Genomic DNA, 19,913 nt, shown 5'->3' on the forward strand with positions numbered 1-19,913 from the left:
TCTGAAAATGTCAGGACAACGGGACACGCCTTTTGTACTGTAAACAACATTTATTTAAACGTACAAAAATTGATTAATTGTATCTTTAATCTTCATCTTCCTCCTCCTCTTCATCCTGGTTGATCTGGAAGTAGCGCAGCTCGTAGCTCTCCTTGGTGTTAGCCACAACACGCAGCCAGTCGCGAAGATTGTTCTTCTTCAGGTACTTCTTGGTCAAGTACTTAAGGTATCTGCAGAACAGTCAAATTCACTTTAGTAACACGTGGGACAAATCACTTTTATAACTCTTTCATATTAGGTACACAGACAAATGTAACACCATTTTCCTTCAGTTTTATTCATTTTAATATTCACTTGCATTTCAAAGCCACTTTGTTAGGTTAAATGGTCCTGGAAGAGTCTGTATGGCTGGACTGATGTGTTGAGCTTAAACTAATGGATCAACAGGCTTCTTATGAGCCCAGTGTGCTCTGATTGTTCTGATTGTTCAATAACCAGAGAGGCTCTGCCCCTGTCTAACAGAGTGCTGTTACAGCTGAGCATCAGTTTGTGTTACAATGACGGTGGTACAGCCATATGTTTGAACCGGAGTCCGATCCTGAAAACGACACAGACCAACGTGGTGGACCTGATCCACTGTCGCAAATCAGACTGGAGCAGGCGGTTTCAAAGTGGAACATTTTTATTTTGTATCGCTCTTACATTTCAGATGTAATGTTAAAACAAAGTAGGAACAGCCTCGTCCTTCAGTACTGCACGCTTTGCATATCGGCATCAACCTGTGCACGGTTTCTGAAGCTGTCGTCCGTTGAATGCCAGGCACACAGTACAGTACTTTGAACCGTTGAAGGAACACTGTTAAAAATATATTTCAACCACTGACTTTTTCGTGGTACTGCCTTCGGTAAGGCAAACAGATGACATTTCCCCTCACACTTCAGGCCACAGTACTTCCTTGACATTTCAGCCTTCCAACAGTAAATGGTTGGTTGGCAGAGGGTTTGCCTATTGGTCTATAGGTATGGGAGTGCCAACTTGCCGATTGGTCTCCATTTAGTTTAGATTTAGTGACGTCAACAGCCCCCGGAAGAAAAAAATGGAAAAAGATAAATCTACGAGGCGTGGGAGGGCAGCATAGACACGTCTTTTCTGCTTTAGAGTTTTACTCGCTACAGGGTGTTCTTTGAGGGTTTGTGACTTTGCAGACCGTTTACATCCAGAAAAAGCTACATAACATGAAAGAATGGGTTACAACTGGAAAAGCATAATAGGGGACCTTTAACAATGTTCACTGAATTGTGGTTGTGTTCTTCCACATGGAGTATTTCTCGATTAGTCCTTTACAACTCATTCCCTGATGCTCAAATGGGATGACATTTTTCTCTCAATCTTTTTAACACTTTGCCAATATTGTAGCTCCCTGGAGCCTTCTATAAAAGTTTTTTTTCCAATGGTATTTAATACAATTAAGTTCTCTTCAGTTTCTGGAACCCAACAACACAACAATATGTGTCATTTTAGCACATTCCTCTTTGGAACCAGCTTCAAAAAATGTTTAGGGAGGCAGACACCCACTCCATATTTAAAGGTCCCCTATTATGTAAAATACACTTTTTTATGTCTTTTCTACATAAATGTGTCCCCGTTGAGTAAGGAGATTCAAGGTCACCAGTTCAAGTCCCCGAAAGACCAAGTGCTACTGTGGTGTGAGCAAGTCACCGTTCCCTACACTGCTCCCCGGGCGCCGTACATATGGCAGCCCACTGCTCGTAACACTAGGATGGGTCAAATGCAGAATTCTTGAATTTTAATTTGATTAATTAGAAGTACATTTTTCTTCTTTAGAAAACTCTCTTCAGAGAGAGATCATGATGCTCCAAAGGGGCGTGGCCAGCAGCAGCTCCAAAGGGGCGTGGCCAGCAGCAGCTGGTTCATTTAAAGCTACAGTCACAGAATCAGCACTTCAAGAACAGGGCTGAAATAGAGGGGGATGAGGCATGCTACAATGGGGGATCTGTTTGGTATTTTGAGCAAAACACTTCACAGACATGTTTTGTAGAGATATGGCCCTACAATATATTGTTCAAATATAGCATAATAGGAGACCTTTAAGAGTAGATTCAAGACTTTCCTTTTTGGCGAAGCTTACAGTTGGGGCTGCCCAAGCTAACCTTTAACCAGCCCCTAGTTATGCCGCTAAAGGCTTAAGACTGTCGTGGACTTTCATCTTTTATCTCTTACTCTATATGCCATCCTGTCCCAAGCATGCATGTAACTAACTCAGCCTCCTGTGTGTGTGTGTGTGTGTGTGTGTGTGTGTGTGTGTGTGTGTGTGTGTGTGTGTGTGTGTGTGTGTGTGTCCCTCATCTGGCAGGTTGCTGGTATCGAAGGTTACGCCTGGATCACTAGACATTGCTGTGCCTGTGGATGTGGTCCCGACTGACGGCCATGACACTCATTTTTTTCGCGGCACTTGTGACATCGTTGACATCCCCCTTTTAATAATTGTCATGTTATCATTTGAGTTGTCTGTTGGGTCATCTTTCTAATCGATACAATCACACCTCTTTTATGTCTGTCACTCCTTGGAGAGGATCTTCTGTTGAGGTTTCTTCCCTGTTAAATGGGGGGTTTCTTTAGGAGTTTTTCCTTGTTAATGTGGGGGTCTAAGGACAGAGGGTGTTGTATTCAGTACACACTCTAAAGCTCATGAAAGTGAAAACAGGAAATGATTTTAGCTAAATCATTCATTAAAAAATGCCTTCCTTAATTATTTTGTGTGTTTACAGCACTTTTATCAGAGCACAGAGATCAGGGTTTTCAGTTTTCTTTTTAGATATTGAAAGCTGTTTCTTGCTTTGCCAGTTGTCATATTGCTAGCTGTAGCTATGTTGCTAACAAAACATGAAACACTTGTGAAAATGTTAAGCATTAAAATATGTTATCACTTCTGTGTTTGCTCCTGTGTTGTTGGAATAATCTGTTTCTACTGCACCAAAGCCCTAGGTGCTCAGAGCAGCCATCCCTGACATCTCTTAATGTCTTCTAGAAACTCTGCATTTCTGAATGCTGCATGTTGGAGAACCTATGTATTAACAAACTACGGTTGCGTTCAAATTGTCTTTATCTTAGGAAGGTTCCTAACGGAGTGAAATTACCCAAAGTCCCTCAGTGGCCGCCATGATGAGAGCTGTTTGAATTCTCTAGACGATGGGAAAGGAGCTCTGAAACTTCCTTTATAACCTCCTTTGTCTTAGGAAACACTGGACCTTCCTTTAGGAAAGGAAAGGAGAAAATGCTGTCCCACAATGCCTTGCAGCCGCAACATGAAATGCGTTTCATGAAAGTTACGGTGCTTATTAAGCAGTTTAAAACTTATACAACAACTCGCTAAAGTGCTTTGAACGTTCAGCTCTGTATTAATCAAAAGGAGAAATATGAACGTTACTTTTTTACTGCAATGATCAAACAAAAACATTTCAGTGTTTACTGATCTGTGTGGGGTTTCTGAAACGTTTCAAAACATCTTTGAATGCTGATATACAAAGTGATAGGTTTAGGCCGAACAGGTTTATTATAAATACATTTGTATTTATTTTTTAATACAATCATATGTATTGGGATTCATGTGGGTTTAATACGTGTGGACTGGAGGATGACAAGCATAAGTTTCACTTTACTTTTTTATAGTTTGTCTCTCTGTTGTCCACATTCATAAAGCATAAAACAACACCATCAGAGCACGCTGAAGTCTCTGCAGTAGTCCTGTACAGAGAGCAGTAGTTTCCTACAGCTGACGCACATTAATAACGTCCGCTGGTGCAACATGAACACGTTGGATACTGTCAGTGCAGTCGGGTTCTCAGAGCACCGCAGTCTCTTTTCCTGAGATACTCACCAGTGGGGTATAAACTGACATTCTTATGTCCTTGGCCAAGATGTGCAAATCTCTTCAGCTTGTGTTAACCACAGGTTTTATTTCATCATCATTATTATTTCATTTCCTTTAGTGGTGAAACACTGACTCATTTCTGGGTATGCAGACTCATCCCTGCACCACTCATTAGCTCAGTTAAAGGTGCCATAGAGTGCATCTATCTGGTATTTTACATTGTTCTCTGATGTCTACAAAGAAGGTATATAACTTTGGTTGATCCCAAAAATGTCCAGATGCAGTTTTACAGGCCCATTTACAACCCTATGATTTGGTCCTAGAATGAAACAAGCTGAATTGCCTTATTTGGGGCTCATTTAAATAATGATGACGAGCTCTGCTCTGATTGGCTGGTTTACAAGGAGCAATCCATGGCTGCCTCAGTGCCCACTGAAGTAAGTGAAGTTCGCTAAACTGTGAGAGATGACTCATGGAGGCTATTGGCATCCAACCTTACATGTTTGAGCCTTTATCGGAGGAGAAACCTATGAATTTGAAGAACAGCCAGTTGGTTGGAGGCTGGATAGATAGAGTCGGAGGATGAAACCCTCTCTATTGTCACATACATGCACACAGCAGAGCACACACAGTGAAATTGGTCCTCTGCATTTAACCCATCTTAGTACTAGCAGCAGTGGGCAGCTATTGTGCAGCGCCCCCAGCAATGGGGAGGGGGGATTGGAGGTATCCGGTGCCTTGCTCAAGGGCACCACAGCAGAGCCTAGGAGGTGAACTGGGACCTGATGGAGAGCAACGTTACGGAGTGGTAAGTGTTAGCGTTAGTATTTCCAGCAGCTGGTGTATGCAAATGTTGGGGCTGGACTACCGTGGGTGACGTCACACACAGGGGTTGTTGTAATCCGCACGTTTTACCGCTGTGATATGCATATTCATGATTTGCACGTGAGGGAGGAAACAATGGTGTTTGAGGTTCCCGGTATGTCAGCTCAATGTACCGAACTCTCCTTATTCAGCTATGCCAAGGTGAATACAGTTTTCCATTCTATGGCACCTTAAATATAATGTGCATAGAGCAGTACACATTATAACTAGGTAATAGAGTGAGTGTTCACCTTTTGGAGAAGGGCACCTCAGAGGACACTGTGATCTTGCTCTTGCTCCTCTCGATGGAGACCACACCGTTACCCAGGTTACCGGCTTTCCCGTTCACTTTGATGCGCTCCTGAAGAAACTGCTCCTGTGAACACCACATTAGAGAAAACCACATCACTGAGCGTCTGTACACTATTCTGAGATCTCAACGCTTCAGCTATACATCAGCAATGTTTTGGCAAATATCACATGTTCACTGTGATGATTGATTATCAAATGTTAATACTTTCATATTGAAGTGTCACTTCTTCCCAGAGTCAGCAGAAATCTTATTAATGGTAAAAAGACAGAAACACATCATGGCTGTACACTGAGAATATCTATAAGAGCTTGTCTTACAAAGTTGGCTGCGTCCATGATGCCATCTTCCACAGGATGTGTGCAGTCCAGGGTGAACTTCAGGACCTGCTTCTTCTTCTTACCACCTTTGCCGGTGTTCTGCTTTTTCTGCTTAATAAAACACAAAACACTCATCTTGATGTGGCAGAATGTTGAGTCTAAACAACGCAACGTAACTTTTTACAACGTCTTTTCCGCTTCCTCTTCACATTCACAACCCTAAGAGAACCCTACACAAGAGGAGATATTTAGGCAAAGCAAGCAGTTTGGTGTTTCAAGGTATGGTGCATATCATACGATGCATGACAAGGTATTTTGCTTACATTTCAAGCCCTTGATTTAAAATACTTTTAAAACATAGAAAACACCACAGACTTGTTTCAGGATTTTGAGCACCCGTAGCCCCACTGCAAATTCTAACTTTCCCAGAAATCAGATGATGTACATTATTTATGTGTGCAGAGGTGGGAAGTACATTTACTGAAGTACATAACTTAAGTTCAGTTTTGAGATTTGTACTTTACAGAAGTATTTCCATTTTATGCAGTATACAAAGCCATTCAAACTAGCTGCACCTTTACCAGCTCTGAGAACACTTTAATGATCAATCATTAAACATATCAGAGATATTATTCTGAAATGGACCAATCAAACAATGACTACTTTTACTGTCGCTACTTTAAGTACATTTAGATGAGAGTACTTTCTACTTTACTTGTAACAGTATTCCTAAACTGTGGTACTTCTACTTTTACTCATATAACATATCTCAGTACTGGTTCCACCTGTGTCTGTAGGCCTGCTGTTGACGTCAACATATTTTTAACATTTATTTCTGATTAATACATTTCAAGACTACCACACGGCCACACCACCAGCGTTAGCATTCAGATGACCACGCAACACCATAACTATCCTATCGCTAGCTGGAAATATAAGTCTATTTTGCAACTAAACCATTTGTACAAGTTGTTAAACTAAATATGTGTCACAGTGCTTCGGGCGGCCACACTGACAAAACAACGTGGTGAGCTAGTCCTTCCGACACTATGAGCCTATTGCTAGCTAAACCGCAGACACAGGCCACCTATGTGCTAATTAAACACTTTAAAGCAACGTACAAAGTCTTTCTCCGGATCATGAGTGTTATACCAAAGCTGTCATCTTATCCCGACTGTTTAATCTGTCTTGAACAACCGAAATTACCCAACTTGGTTGGATTGATTAGCACGCGACTTTACTTACAATAGGCGCCATGGCGGAGAAGCTAGCAGAAAGGAAGAGAGGGTCGTGCGCATGCGTTAACTGTAGAAATCAAACGCCAAACTACCGATTGATCCGTGACTCTGAGATTGATTAACAGACTCAATGTACATGCAGTAAATATGACAGTCATCCTTGAGCCTGGGAACCACACTATTAAATGTGTATCCCAGACACCCCTCCTACTTACATGAGACATCATTTTTTTTAAATGTTATTCCAAATCAATCTTTTACCTATGTTGCACACAAATTGTTTAAAGTAAAGAGGCTGGCAAACGAGCCTGTTCCACCCCTCATGCCAAACTGTTTATCTCATTGTACATTATTAAACATTAAAAAAGGGTCAGTATGTTTTAGTCATTGGATTTTCTTTTCATAAAAGGGAATCCAAAAACGAGTGGATATTTAATTTTTGTTTTCAAATTGAAAAAATAAAATTGAAATACAAGGCGTTTTTCTTTATCATGGGTCAAAAGGGCATCAACTTAACTTAAAAAATAGCATGATTTTCATTTTTTTCTTAAAACTAAAACTAAAATCACTAGAAAACAAACGAAAAAATGCCCGTTTTTTCATATTCTGCTACCGGAAGTTGTCGTTTACAGAATAGGAGCGCAGATGAGGACGGTCCTGTGTCGGCACTCAGCAGTGATTCGAGGTTGAGTTGTCAAATCAGCCCACGCCAAATACATGATCTTTTAACCTTGTGCCTTCCTCAAATGTACTACCCCTTGGACACCTTCGTGGCAAAAATGCATATTTAAAAAAAAAAAAGGTATACTTTTCTTTTCATAAAGCTCTAAAACAACTTCTCACTTGCTGAATGTGAAAGGCCACAGCCACACAGGATAAAACAGTTACATTGCACCCTCAGTGGATTCACCTCAGTTCAGCTGTAGTACAACATGCCAATTAACAACACACATTTGATTTGAATGGTAAACTCTTTATTTTGATTTGATTTTTGACTTAGTTTATTTTCAAACATGTTAGCACATTTAACATAAGTATTTGTTTGTATAATTACTTTATTTGTCTTGGAGTTACCTTGTTCGTTGGAGGAGGTTACTTCTTGGTTCAGCAAAAGGTGTGGCTGAGCACTGAGGACTTATAAACACTGCAAGCAGCCAATTGGGACGGATTGAGACAAACCACCGGCTTCCATGTCAAAGGGGATTTGGGTTTTGTCAGTGTCCTTTGTGCATGCTGCTAATCTGAATTACCCCTTGGTTTCTACTTGGTTTGGTCGAGCCACTATATAGGTTCCTTGGTCTGTCATTATAGCAGGTCATTTTGTTGAGTCAACTCCTGTTAAGGAGATGTTCAGTTTATTTGAGGTATTTTCTTTTGACTTCTTTTATAGGCCGAGTTATTAGAGAATTTAGGTTTATAATGTTTTCTTTTTGGGTAAATAAAACCCCCAGTTTCTTTATCCAACTCCTGTGTCCTGTTGCCTTACTGCTTGGTCCCTGACAATTGGTGGCAGTGGTGGGATCATTCAGTTGAGGACACAGGTTTTTTTTCTAAACTGTTTTATTTTCCCCCAAAAAAATAATTAAACCATGAAAAATGCAGCGTGGAGGGAGAGTTAGCAGGAAACCAAGTGCACCGACAATTAGGGATCGACCGATATGCTTTTTTCAGGGCCGATACCGATATCAATTATTACCAAAAAAGGAGTCCGATAACCGATATGTAAAACCGATATTAAATTTTTTAAAAAAAAAAAACCAATATGTCAGTTGTCAAAAAAAAGGCGATATGCAGCAGAAATGTAATTCAAAAGTATTTAATAGTTCTTATTTTGTAACACAAAGTGTAGGGAGCTGCCTGCAGCATTTAAAAAAAAATATGCATATAATGTAAAATCATAGAAAAATAGAAAAAGTAAATCATATCACTCCCTGATGTTTAATGAACTGAAAATGACAAACTAATGAATTAATTGAATAAATAAAATCACTCCCTGTAGATTAATGAACCAAAAAATGGCAAAAAAAACCACTTTGGTTTACTCAAGTCTAGTATTCCCAATTTAGCAAGAGTAGGTTATGGTGGAGGAAGCAGAGCTTTTCTGCATTTTCTCCAGTGAGGCGGCTTCTGGTTTTTTCATATATAGCAGAGACCTCACTGAACATACGCTCACTTGGCACAGAAGAGGGTGGGGCACACAGGAACTTCCTTGCCTTTGGAGCAAGAAGCTTGAAACGGGTCTCATGTTGGCATATCATATCAACATCTCAGGTGATTGAGGTGTTTGTTTTAACTTCTTATTTGTGCAGTTAGCAAAGCACGTCATATGACAGGCCTACTGAGGTGACTTGCGCCACCAGTCATCCATTCACTCGCAGCGATGCAGATTGCAGACAAACGGACGGTCATAACTCGTAACAATAATGGGCCCAAGCCCGTATGACAGTCAAGTTTTTGACCGAAAAATGTCACGTTTATCTTGCTGTATCCACCCGTTGACCAATAAAAGTTTAAACAAATCTGATTTATCGTCAGTCAATTGCGACCAGGTAAGATAAACAGCTAGCTAGCCCTCTCCATAACACTGCCTGAAACATGTTATAAGTTAGCTCGAATAGCTAAACCTATCGTCTATCGTCTGTGACTGTCAGGCACTGATGAAAACTGAGGTTTAGATTGGTGTAGGCCTATTTATTAAAAATGCTTAGGGAAAGTGAGTAAAATGTAACAAATGATATCGCTGGTGTTTCACAGAATTTTAGCTGGGACAGAAAACTTTTACTGGATAGGTAGATTTAAAATGACGAGTGACATCAGGCGAACCACGCTCCCTCCGTTGCGGACACTGATGTAACTCATAAGAAAACGAAATTATTCCAAATTAGTTCAATACAAATATAAGGTCTATAGACTACAGCTATATGAACTACCAAATTGTGAGACATTTAAACGTAACGTTACGTTTTGTAAATGGCTAGCTAGTTTGGATTATGTTTCAGTAGTTAGACTGACATCTATTAAGGCTCTATTGGCGAACTAGTAAACTAACGTGCATCAATCGGGAATGAGCTAAATGGAGGAAATGGGCGCTTTGCTTATGGGTCCGGAATGAAAGAGAATAGCTTACAAAGTGGTGTTATTGCAACTTCAGTGTAGTGGATTGTGATTCATTGCAACTTCAGCAATGAATGTACGTTACCTTACCTTTGAAAAAATAGCTCCGTACCGTTGAAGCCCATTCTGCTACTGCCTCGCTGAGAAGCCAAACTGTTCTGAGCATTCAGTCCTCCATCCTGATTGGCTGGATCCGTGCTCACTAACAAATCAGATGGTGTAGTGGGTGGGACAATGCTATCGACCACAGAGTGGCAAACGCAGGGAGTGAGAGACGCTTTACAGACAAAGTAGCGCGTTCCATTCTTTATCCATTTCAATATCGGCTTATCGGTGGAAAAAATGACCGATACCGATTATTATAAAAATGCTAAATATCGGCCATAATAATCGGCCCGGCCGATAATTGGTCGATCCCTACCGACAATCCTTTCAAATACCCAGGAGAAGCAAGCCAATAGTGAAGAGGAGGAAAATGGGGCCTCTGGAGTGGTAGAAAGCACTGAGGGTGAAGGGAAAGAGCCAACCCTGTTGGACCTGATGGCCCTGCTTCAGGCTTATATGGGACAGCAGGAGGCTCAAGCGGCAAAACAGAACGAGATAACTTCAAGACAGGAACAGCGTTTTGAAGAAATCCAACATCAGTTTCAGCTTTTGCAGTTCGAAGTTCAGGCCAGAACATCTCCAGTACCAGATTCACTGTCAGCAGACCAGATCAGATGTGGAAGTCTTACCATCAACAATCAATCGTCCTCAGGTACTAACTGAGCCTTTCAATATGGCTGCTCATCCAAACCTGGCAGGTCAGTCTCGCACACACCATGAGCCCAGAATGGAAAAATTAACTGGCAATCATGATATTGAACATTTTCTGATTACATTTGAACGGATTGCTCAAGCATGCCGGTGGCTGAAAGCAGATTGGGTTTTTCACTTGTTACCATTGCTTACTAGAGGTGCTTATGTTGATATGGACATTGATGATTCCCTTGACTATGACCAGTTAAAACCTGCTATTTTTTCTAAATATAACATCAATCCTGAGACCTACAGGCAAAGATTACGTTCTTTAGAGGTTAACCCTGACGAGAGTCCAAAAGAGTTGTATGTAAGACTCAACGAGCTTTATGGGAAATGGACCCAGCCAAAAGGTAAAACCATCCAACAAATTGGTGAAATAATCATTCTAGAGCAATATTTGAGAATGTTGTCCCCTGAGTTTCAGGTCTGGATCCGAGAGCATGACCCAGGGTCAGCGATGGAGGCCGCTAGACTGGCAGAGGTCTTTTTTGCTGCACATAATAAAGGACAACCATGGAGCTATAACTCATGGAGTTCAGATGGCCAACACAAACCAGCATGACAGTACGACCAGGAGGCAGCCTCAGGTTTGAGTAAGCCTCCCAGGTGGGAAACGCAGTCAGCAGGCCATTTAAACCTTCTGGTAGAAAGCCAATTTGTTATCTCTGTGGAATAGAAGGCCATACAAAACCTATGTGCCCACAGAATGCAGCCAAAACGACACAAATGTGCTTTGTGCCTCGCCCTCATGTTGAGCATGTGCTTAAGGATGACCAGTCCATTAAGATGATCTTCATCAAAGTTAATGGAGAGACCATCAAGGCCTTGCTGGATTCTGGGAGTAGTCAGACTCTTGTAGACCGGAAGTTTGTACCACCCAACATTATCAACCCCAGAGACACAATCCCGATCTGTTGTATGCATGGAGATGAGAAAAGCTATTCAACAGCTGACATGTACATAAAAGTAGAGGGTCAAACTTACCTCTTGAACATTGGGGTTGTTGCTAACTTGTCTTATTCAGCGGTGTTGGGGCGAGACCTTCCAGTGTTTTTTGATTTGTGAGAGGGGAAGCAACGCCAAAAATGTAATGTTGTAATTACTCGAACACAGGCAAAATCATCAAATGAGCACTCTGAAACTCTTAGTACTTTACCTTTTTTCAATGAAGAGTTACACAAAACATCCGGAAAGCCTCGAAAAACTTGCAGACAGAGAAAGCAGGACAAGTTCCAACACACAGTTGTGAACCGCAGCTGATCTATCGCTAGTTTCTCTTTTTCAGATGGCAAAGGAAAAAGAGCCAGGGGCTGAGCTGGACTCTAACAAAGATCAGTATATTCTTTAAAATGGCATTCTATACCATCAACTCGGTGTTGCAACTAGTGGTTCCCGAGGCAGTTAGAGACATCATTGGGGCACTCTATTCCCTGGGCTGGCCACCTAGGTAAGCATAAAACCATAGCTTGCATCAAACGTTACTTCCACTGGCCTGGCATTCGAAGAGAGGTCACTCAATTCTGTAGAAGTTGCCCTCAGGGCCAAATAACATCTGCTAGAACTCCCTCCAGAGCTCCACTCCAACCTTTACCCATAATTGGCACCCCATTTTCAGCGCCTTGGGATGGACATTGTGGGTCCTGTTGAGAGGAGCAAGGCGGGAAACCGTTACATGCTAGTTATAAGGGATTACGCCACAAAGTACCCAGAAGTTTTTCCATTGAAATCCATTAAAGCAAAATCTGTTGCTTTCTGTCTGGTTCAGCTCTTTTCCAGAGTAGGTTTCCCTCAGGAAATATTTACTGATCAGGGAACTAAGTTCAAGTCCACTCTGCTGAAACAGGTGTATCACTTGCTGGGCATTCGGAGCCTGAGGACCAAACCATATCATCCCCAAACTGATGGATTGACGGAGCGTTTCAACCAAACCCTGAAGTAGATGCTCCGGAAGTCTTTCAACAACTGTGGTACAGACTGGATCAGTGGCTGCCATACCTCCTCTTTGCTTACAGAGCAGTAACCCAAGCCTCCACTGGTTTCTCTCCATTTGAACTTTTGTACGGTCATGAAGTACGAGGGCCTCTCTCTCTTTCGAGGGAGATTTGGGAGGGAGACAAGGAAAGGAAGGGTTCTGTTAACATTGTATCCTATGTTGTCCAGATGAGAGACCGATTGGAGAAAATGAGTCAGCTTGCCCAATCTCACATGGCAGTGGCCCAGCAACAGCAGAAGTCCTGGTATGATCAGTGAGCCCGGCGGCGATCCTTTGACCCGGGACGAAAGGTACTAGTTCTTCTCCCCAGTGATAACAGCAAGCTGTTGGCAAAGTGGCAGGGACCATTTGAGATCCAGAAGCAACTCGGGGCCCACAACATATGAGGTTTCAACCCCAGGGAAAGCACGCTCCAGTAGGGTACTACATATAAATCTCCTGAAGGAGTGGGTGCCACGACCTGAACAAAAAGCTAGAGTGATGCTCATCAGGGGTGTGCAAGAGGAAGGGGAAGTGGACGAGCAATACCTATCTCCGGGGGTTGCTACAGTGAGCCATGGCCTCAGCCACCTCTCAGCAGACAAACAGTTTCAGGTGAGAACAATCTGCAAGTCAAAATTATTTCAGGAGAATCCTGTGAGAACAGATATTGTGGAACATGACATTGTGGTTAGCGAAGGTGTTTCTGTGAGACGGCTGAGTTACAGAATTCCGGAACGCCTGCTGGCCTCACTCAAAAAGGAGATTTGATGCTGTCCCTGGCGATCATGGAGATTTCAAAAAGTGAGTGGTGCAACCGATTTGTCCTTGTGCCAAGGAAGGACGGCAGCCTGAGGTTTTGTATTGACTTTAGGTACCTGAACTCAGTTTCTCAGTTTGATTGTTATCCAACGGCAAGAATAGATGAACTGCTTTAGCGGCTCGGAAAAGTTAAATACTTAACCACATTAAATCTGTGCAAGGGTTACTGGCAGGTTCTACTGACTGAGCGGTCCAGGGAACTGACAGCATTTAGGACGCCATGGGGTTTCTTCCAGTTAATGGTCATGCCATTTGGTTTGCATGGTGCTCCATTGACTTTCCAGAGGCTTATGGATAAGGTACTCTCTGAGTTATCTGGTTTTGCTGCAGCATATCTGGATGACATTGTCAGTTACAGCTCCACCTGGGAGGAGCACATGGAATATTTGTGCACTGTCTTGGATCATATCCACTCTGCTGGACTGACTATCAACCCATCAAAGTGCGTCTTTGCCGCAGCAGAGATGGAGTACCTGGGCCACGTCATTGGAAACGGTGTGATACGGCCCCGGGTCTGCAAGATTCAGGCCCTCGAGTCAGGTCCTGTGCCACAAACAAGGAAGAAGCTCCGATCTTGTCTGGGCATGGCAGGCTTCTATCACCGCTTCGTACCACAATGCTCTGCCAGGGCAGCTCTACTCACAGATCTGACTGGATCCCGGTGTCTCAATCAGATCCAGTGGACAAAGGAGACCAGGGCAGCTTTTCACGACATCCAAGGATCATTGAGTAAGAAACCTGTTCTTTGCAATCCAAACTTTGATGAACATTTTATCTGCCAAACGGATGCTTCTGAGGGCTGTGCTTCTCCAGGGTCCACCAGACAACGGTCGTCCAGTTGCCTACTTCAGTCGGAAAACTTTTCCCCAGGGAGGTCAGGTATTCAATGGTGGAAAAGGAGGCACTGGCTATCAAGTGGGCCCTCGACTTGTTCCGGTATTACCTCTTGGGTAACTATTGGCGGGACCCCCATCGGAACAGGTGATGGCAGGACCCCCAACGGTGCAGGAGCAGGTGTTGGCGGGACCCCCGACGGAACAAGGTGTCAGTGGGACCCCCGACTGGACAGGCGAGACTGGAGTCGGCAGGGCAGGCGAGACTGGGGTCGGCAGGGCAGGCGCGGCCGGGGTCGGCAGGGTAGGCGCGGCCGGGGATGGCAGGGCAGGCGCGGCCGGGGTCGGCAGGGCAGGCGCGGCCGGTGTCGACAGGGCAGGCGAGGCCGGGGTCGGCAGGGCAGGCGCGGCCGGGGTCGGCAGGGCAGGCGCGGCCGGGGTCGGCAGGGCAGGCGCGGCCGGGGTCGGCAGGGCAGGCGCGGCCGGTGTCGGCAGGGCAGGCGAGGCCGGGGTCGGCAGGACAGGACAGGCGAGGCCGGGGTCGGCAGGACAGGACAGGCGAGGCCGGGGTCGGCAGGACAGGACAGGACAGGCGAGGCCGGGGTTGGCAGGACAGGCAAGGCCGGAGCCGGCAGGACAGGTGACAGGACAAGCTTGGCTGCAGGAGCTGGTAGCCGGGCCCTGTGCCCCTTAGCAGACTGCTGTAGGCTCTGTGGACCTCCAAAGGCCAGGCGGGATCCCAAGAAGGGATTGGTGGCTGGAGGATGTCCCTTTAGGCTGCATGAAAAAAGTCTTAGCCATTTTGGCAACAAGCTTTTTAAACAAGGCTTGTTGGCCACGTCCAAACATGTCTCTATTAGGGCAGCCTCCTCAGCCCTGTAAGAGGAGGCTCTCCTCCAATCCCCAAAAATGCACTCAAGAGTGTATGTAAACTCGTACAACTCCTGGTGTGTAAAAAAGAACTGCTGGGTCAGTTCTGGTTCGGTTGTTTTGTCAGTGTGGGGGAAATAGGACCCACGGGCAGTAAAACAAAGAGAAGGGAGATATGGGTGTTTGAACCAAAGAGCTTTATTTAAAAAAGCTGTTCACGAAAATGCAAAGCTAGGGGTATACAGGGCATGAAAAATACTCAACTTGACAAATGAAGGACAAGTAGGAACAGGCAGGTAACATGAACAAGATCAGGTGGGAAATGACGACAACCGAACAAGAGACAAAAAGGCTGAGTCTAAGTATACAAGGGTATCACAAGACAAGACACAGCTGGAAGGGGGAGGAGAAACACAGGGGCGTGTGTTCAACAGGTGAACACAATGACACAATCAGGCACAGGAGGGAAACGCAGACAGGAAGTGAAGCTAAACATGACACAAGAGGGGAAAACATTTCAAAAATAAAGCAGGAAACATACACAAAACAAGGATCATGACAACTTTTACTGTAACAAAGTATGCCTACACTCTGGTACTTGTACTTTTACTCAACCTCTGAGTATTAAATAATAATAACAATAAATCACATTTATATAGCGCTTTTTATGGTACTCAAAGATGCTTTACATATTGCCCTATCAAAACTATGCAAATAGATCATTTATTAATTTATACTAGGGTTCAAAACAAAACAGAGGTTTAAACAACAAGAAGGAGAAGGTGGAAGCTAGGTGGTGAAGGCTAGTGTAAAAAGGTGTGTTTTTGGAGCAGATTTGAAAGAAGAGCGGGTTGGGGAGACTTTGAGGTGGGAGGGAAGCGAATTCCATAGGGTGGGGGCAGCAACTGAGAAGGTCTGATCACCCCAGGTCCGGCGCTTTGTCCGGGGGACTTGCAGTAGGTTGGCAGAGACGGACCTGAGGGATCGGGAGGGGGCATGGTGATGGAGGAGGTCAGCAAGGTGGGGGGGCTAAGTTGTTGAGGGTCTTGTAGGTGGTGAGTAAGATTTTGAAGTTGATTCGGTGTTTTATTGGAAGCCAATGAAGTTCAGATGTTACTTCCTCTTCTCTGTTGAGAACCCATGCACAGTAATCAATCAACAGGTTCCAGTCAGGTATAATGTCTTTAATACAGGCCCATGATCAACCCGATGCTCCTTATCCTGGGTTAGACTTGCTGACCTGAGGTCAGTTGGAGGACATCAGTTAGACTCGTCTCTATTTGCTGCTGTCCATGGTGCTGAAGTCAGACTTAGCATTTGACCATGCAACAAAGAAGTGTTGAAACAGTAACATAATGGACACTTTTGCTTGCTAACATTGCTACAGTGTAAAATTCTACACTGCGGTCCACTGAGTGAAGCCCAGACTGCCTCGTCTTGGCCTGTCAATCACAACAGCGAAGCTCACAGATCCAATACTCACTAAGCTAAAATAGCAGGCGGAAAGGGTGTGATAGGCAGAGGGTGGACAGAATGTTTACCCCACCTCGTGCTGCCAGGCCAGGAACCACGGGCAAGGGAGGGAGAGAGCCGCAAGTCCCATGGCCAAAACCCACAACAGTTACGCTACTGCAACCAAGGAGCCTCCAGTGCAGCAAATGCCTCTTCCAAATGACCGGACGTCCGCTGTCCGGTAGAGAGTTTGACATGAAAGTTGCCACGCCAAACAAATTGCATTGCTGCGCCAGGATGCCGCCACCACAAGAGAGGCGGAAAGGGGGAGGACCAAGTTTGCCACGTCTGCTTATATAGACAGTGCGCACGATCTGTACGTCCTAAAAACTTGGAGCTTGGAGCTCTGACGCACATAGCCTCACAGTCACGTGGGTTCTAAAGGTTAAGGATGTCATAAGTGACATCACGAATACCAGCATCAGGGAACAGCATTCGGAAAATGACGTCACGTTGACGTCATAATAGTTACTTAGCCGAGTTTGCAATGGCAACCGGTCTCCGACCTATATTCTGAGAACCTGACAACACTCTGACTGCCTCCGATTCCCTTCGAGGTGACAGCGGTTAACTCTGTGGGCGGAACCGCGTGGCTGTCAGAGCTATGTGCAGGATCTCGAGGGCCGGTGCTGTCTGATTCCTTCAGAGCATGTTTGTACAAGTTGTGCACCGTTTGTACAAATGGTGCTATCTGATTTTCTCAGAGACCTCAAAAGGAGCACGGCTTGTAGAGAGGAGGGCGGAAGCAGCCCTGTCCGTAAGGACTTTGCTGACAGACTGCCGAGGTGCTCCTGAGCGGGGCACCGACCCCTGCACTGCTCCCCGGGCACCTGCCCACTGCCCCTAACACTAGGAGGGGTCAAATGCAGAATCTTGGGGCCAAGATTCTACAAAATGTCATAGGTGATTGTACCTTGCCTTGCCTGTCTTACCTTACCTTACCTTGCCTTGCCTGTGGGCCAGTCCTTTCGGGCGGGGCTGCTGCCACCCTCCTCTCTACGGACCGTGCTCCCTCTGACAGGGTCGGGCTCGGACAGCGCCGGCACTGGAGATCCCGCAGATGGCTCTGACGGTTCCGCCCACAGGGTTAACCGCTGTTACCTCGAAGGAGGTTCTCAGAAATAGGACGGAGAGGGATTACTCTTGTAACCTCGGCTCAGTAGGTATTATGACGTCATTTTCTGAATGCTGTTCCCTGATGCTGGTATTCGTGATTTCACTTACGCCGTCTTTATCCTTTAGAACCCACGGGACTGTGACGCTGTGTGCGTCGTGCGTCAGAGATCCAAGCTCCAAGTTTTTAGGACATACTTTGACTTTTTTCTAAATGACATACAAAACGGTTTCTTAACAAATGTTGTATGTGTGGCAAGGTTAGAAAATAACTCAAATTAAAATGATTAACATTAACCACAGGCAATAGAATGGTCTCAGAACATTTTTATTTCCAGTAACTTTGGAACATCAACACAAATCGGTTTTTTACAAACTCCAACAACTGAATTAGCCATGTGGCTTTAATGTGCCTCATTTATACATTCTGCACTGTCCCTGCCAAATAAATGAAATGAACATTTAAAAGATAAATTAGAAAGCACAGACCTTCATCAAACTAATAATCTGAAAGAAAAACAAATATAAACAATGAACAAATTGAAAAATGAAGTACTGTGCCTCAGTTCCAATAACTGCATCTGTGGCTGTATTCCTCACCTCTAGCAGAGCCTCTCTGACTTCGGCTGTCTGAAATCTTACAGCCTGGACACTGTTTATCCGGCTTTCCCATTTGGTGTCGGACCAGGATTTCAGACTCGTCTTAACGTGCTGCTTCAAGATGGCCCATCTTTGTGTGGAAGCAGAGAAGTAATCATTTTTGGCCTCGGTTGAGCTTTTTGATGCATCTGCTACTGTTACACTTTTAAGAATGACGCTGTGGCCGATCCTTTGTGTAGCACATTGAATTTTATTCCTGTAGGAACAGTAACAGAAACACATGAGATCAGTCCTCAGCAGGGCCGGGGTGGGCCATTTTCTCAGTCCGGGAATTTAATTCAAATTCAGGCCACTCTGATATGGAGGAGGAATTTCAGTCCATGAAAAGATAAAACAAACAAAAAACAATTCTCTCTCAATGCTTTTTATTTGTTTTAAACAAAGGTATATAATACTTTGCGTCACTTTAACAATATATAATTCAAATAAAATAAAGATAATGATAAAGAAGAAAAGTTATTTCACAAATCAAAGTTATTTCAAAAATCAAACTGCACATACTGTATTTAAGATTAAAACAGCAAAAGTTTCCTCAGCAAAGTGCTTGTCTTTGCGAATTCGTTAATGACAGTGTCATTGTCAATGGACATCAAAATGTCCTTTTCAACACACATGAGCATAAATGCATCAAGGAGTTCCTGCGACATTGAGCTTCGTAGCCTGGTTTTCACACATTTTAAGGCAGAGAAGCCCCACTCGCATGCAACCTGGGTGGTTGAAAGAGTCAAGAGAAACTTATAAGCCAACCCGATTACATGGTAAGCATCTGTGAGGAGGTTATATTGTGTGAGGATCAAGTAAACGCAGATAGCACAGTTTTTGCAAGAAGAGCATGTCCTGCTCTCCAGCTCAAATTCTGGTTCCATGTATGAAATTCCACTACCCTCCTCATCAGTCTGTGTGACCTCTCTTCCTGTCCTGACCACATAATCCTCCAGAGGAGACTTTTTCAGTCTCTCCCACTGGGATGCCAGGCTATACAGCTCGTCATGCAACCTGCTGACAGTCGCTCTGTCATCAAACCTCAATACACACTTGCTTAACTCTTGCAGTGCTGTACTGGGGATTCCGTTTTCCCTCAACTCAGCAAAGTTGTTTGGGTCAAGGCAAGCAAAATCTGAGGCAAGTGTTGCATTGGCTGCAAACCTCCTGTTGATACTACCAGCAACTGTGTCCAGAATAACATTATGGACCTTGACCTCAAATGCAGTATAAGGTGAGACTGGTGGGTCATCTTCCTGGAGCTCTCCTGGCATTCTTTTCTTTTTTCTGAGTCGTTTTTCTGGGAGAGAACTCTCCACAACAAGTTCACTGTCTGCCTCTTCCAGTTTCTTGTTGGCCCAACTCACAAACACATCAGCTGCTCCTTTAACTCCCTCAAAGTCCCTGGCAAATGTTTTGAGGCTTTCCAATGACTTTAACCACATCAACAATGCGTTCCATTACCTGGCGCTTCTGTTTAACTTTCTCATGATGTAAAGACATCTGTTTGCCTGCCAAAAGGCTGTTTACATTTGCATCTTTAGCCATCAGAAAGTAAGCATCTGCACAATTCCTATGTATCTTACATTGTTCATGCTCTTCAATGCGCT

At 44.1% G+C, this 19,913-nt stretch overlaps 1 protein-coding gene across 2 annotated transcripts; it reads right to left on the reverse strand.

The window, feature by feature from the left end:
* Window positions 1–30: 30 nt before the first annotated feature.
* Window positions 31–6,739, reverse strand: LOC134869134 (large ribosomal subunit protein eL22). 2 transcript variants are annotated; one of them, XM_063890578.1, is made up of 4 exons: window positions 6,632–6,739; window positions 5,387–5,497; window positions 5,008–5,132; window positions 31–230 (listed from the first exon to the last, which is right to left on the reverse strand). In XM_063890578.1, exons 1-4 carry the CDS (start codon window positions 6,641–6,643, stop codon window positions 86–88), a joined length of 393 nt encoding a protein of 130 aa, XP_063746648.1. In that variant the 5' UTR covers window positions 6,644–6,739; the 3' UTR covers window positions 31–85. The 2 variants fall into 2 exon arrangements, with proteins under 2 accessions (XP_063746648.1, XP_063746657.1); XM_063890587.1 differs by having other exon boundaries at window positions 5,387–5,494; window positions 6,632–6,717.
* Between the last annotated feature and the right edge of the window lie 13,174 nt (window positions 6,740–19,913).

Source organism: Eleginops maclovinus, chromosome 1 (genome assembly GCF_036324505.1).
Source record: "Eleginops maclovinus isolate JMC-PN-2008 ecotype Puerto Natales chromosome 1, JC_Emac_rtc_rv5, whole genome shotgun sequence".
Classification (NCBI taxonomy): Eukaryota; Metazoa; Chordata; class Actinopteri; order Perciformes; family Eleginopidae; genus Eleginops; species Eleginops maclovinus.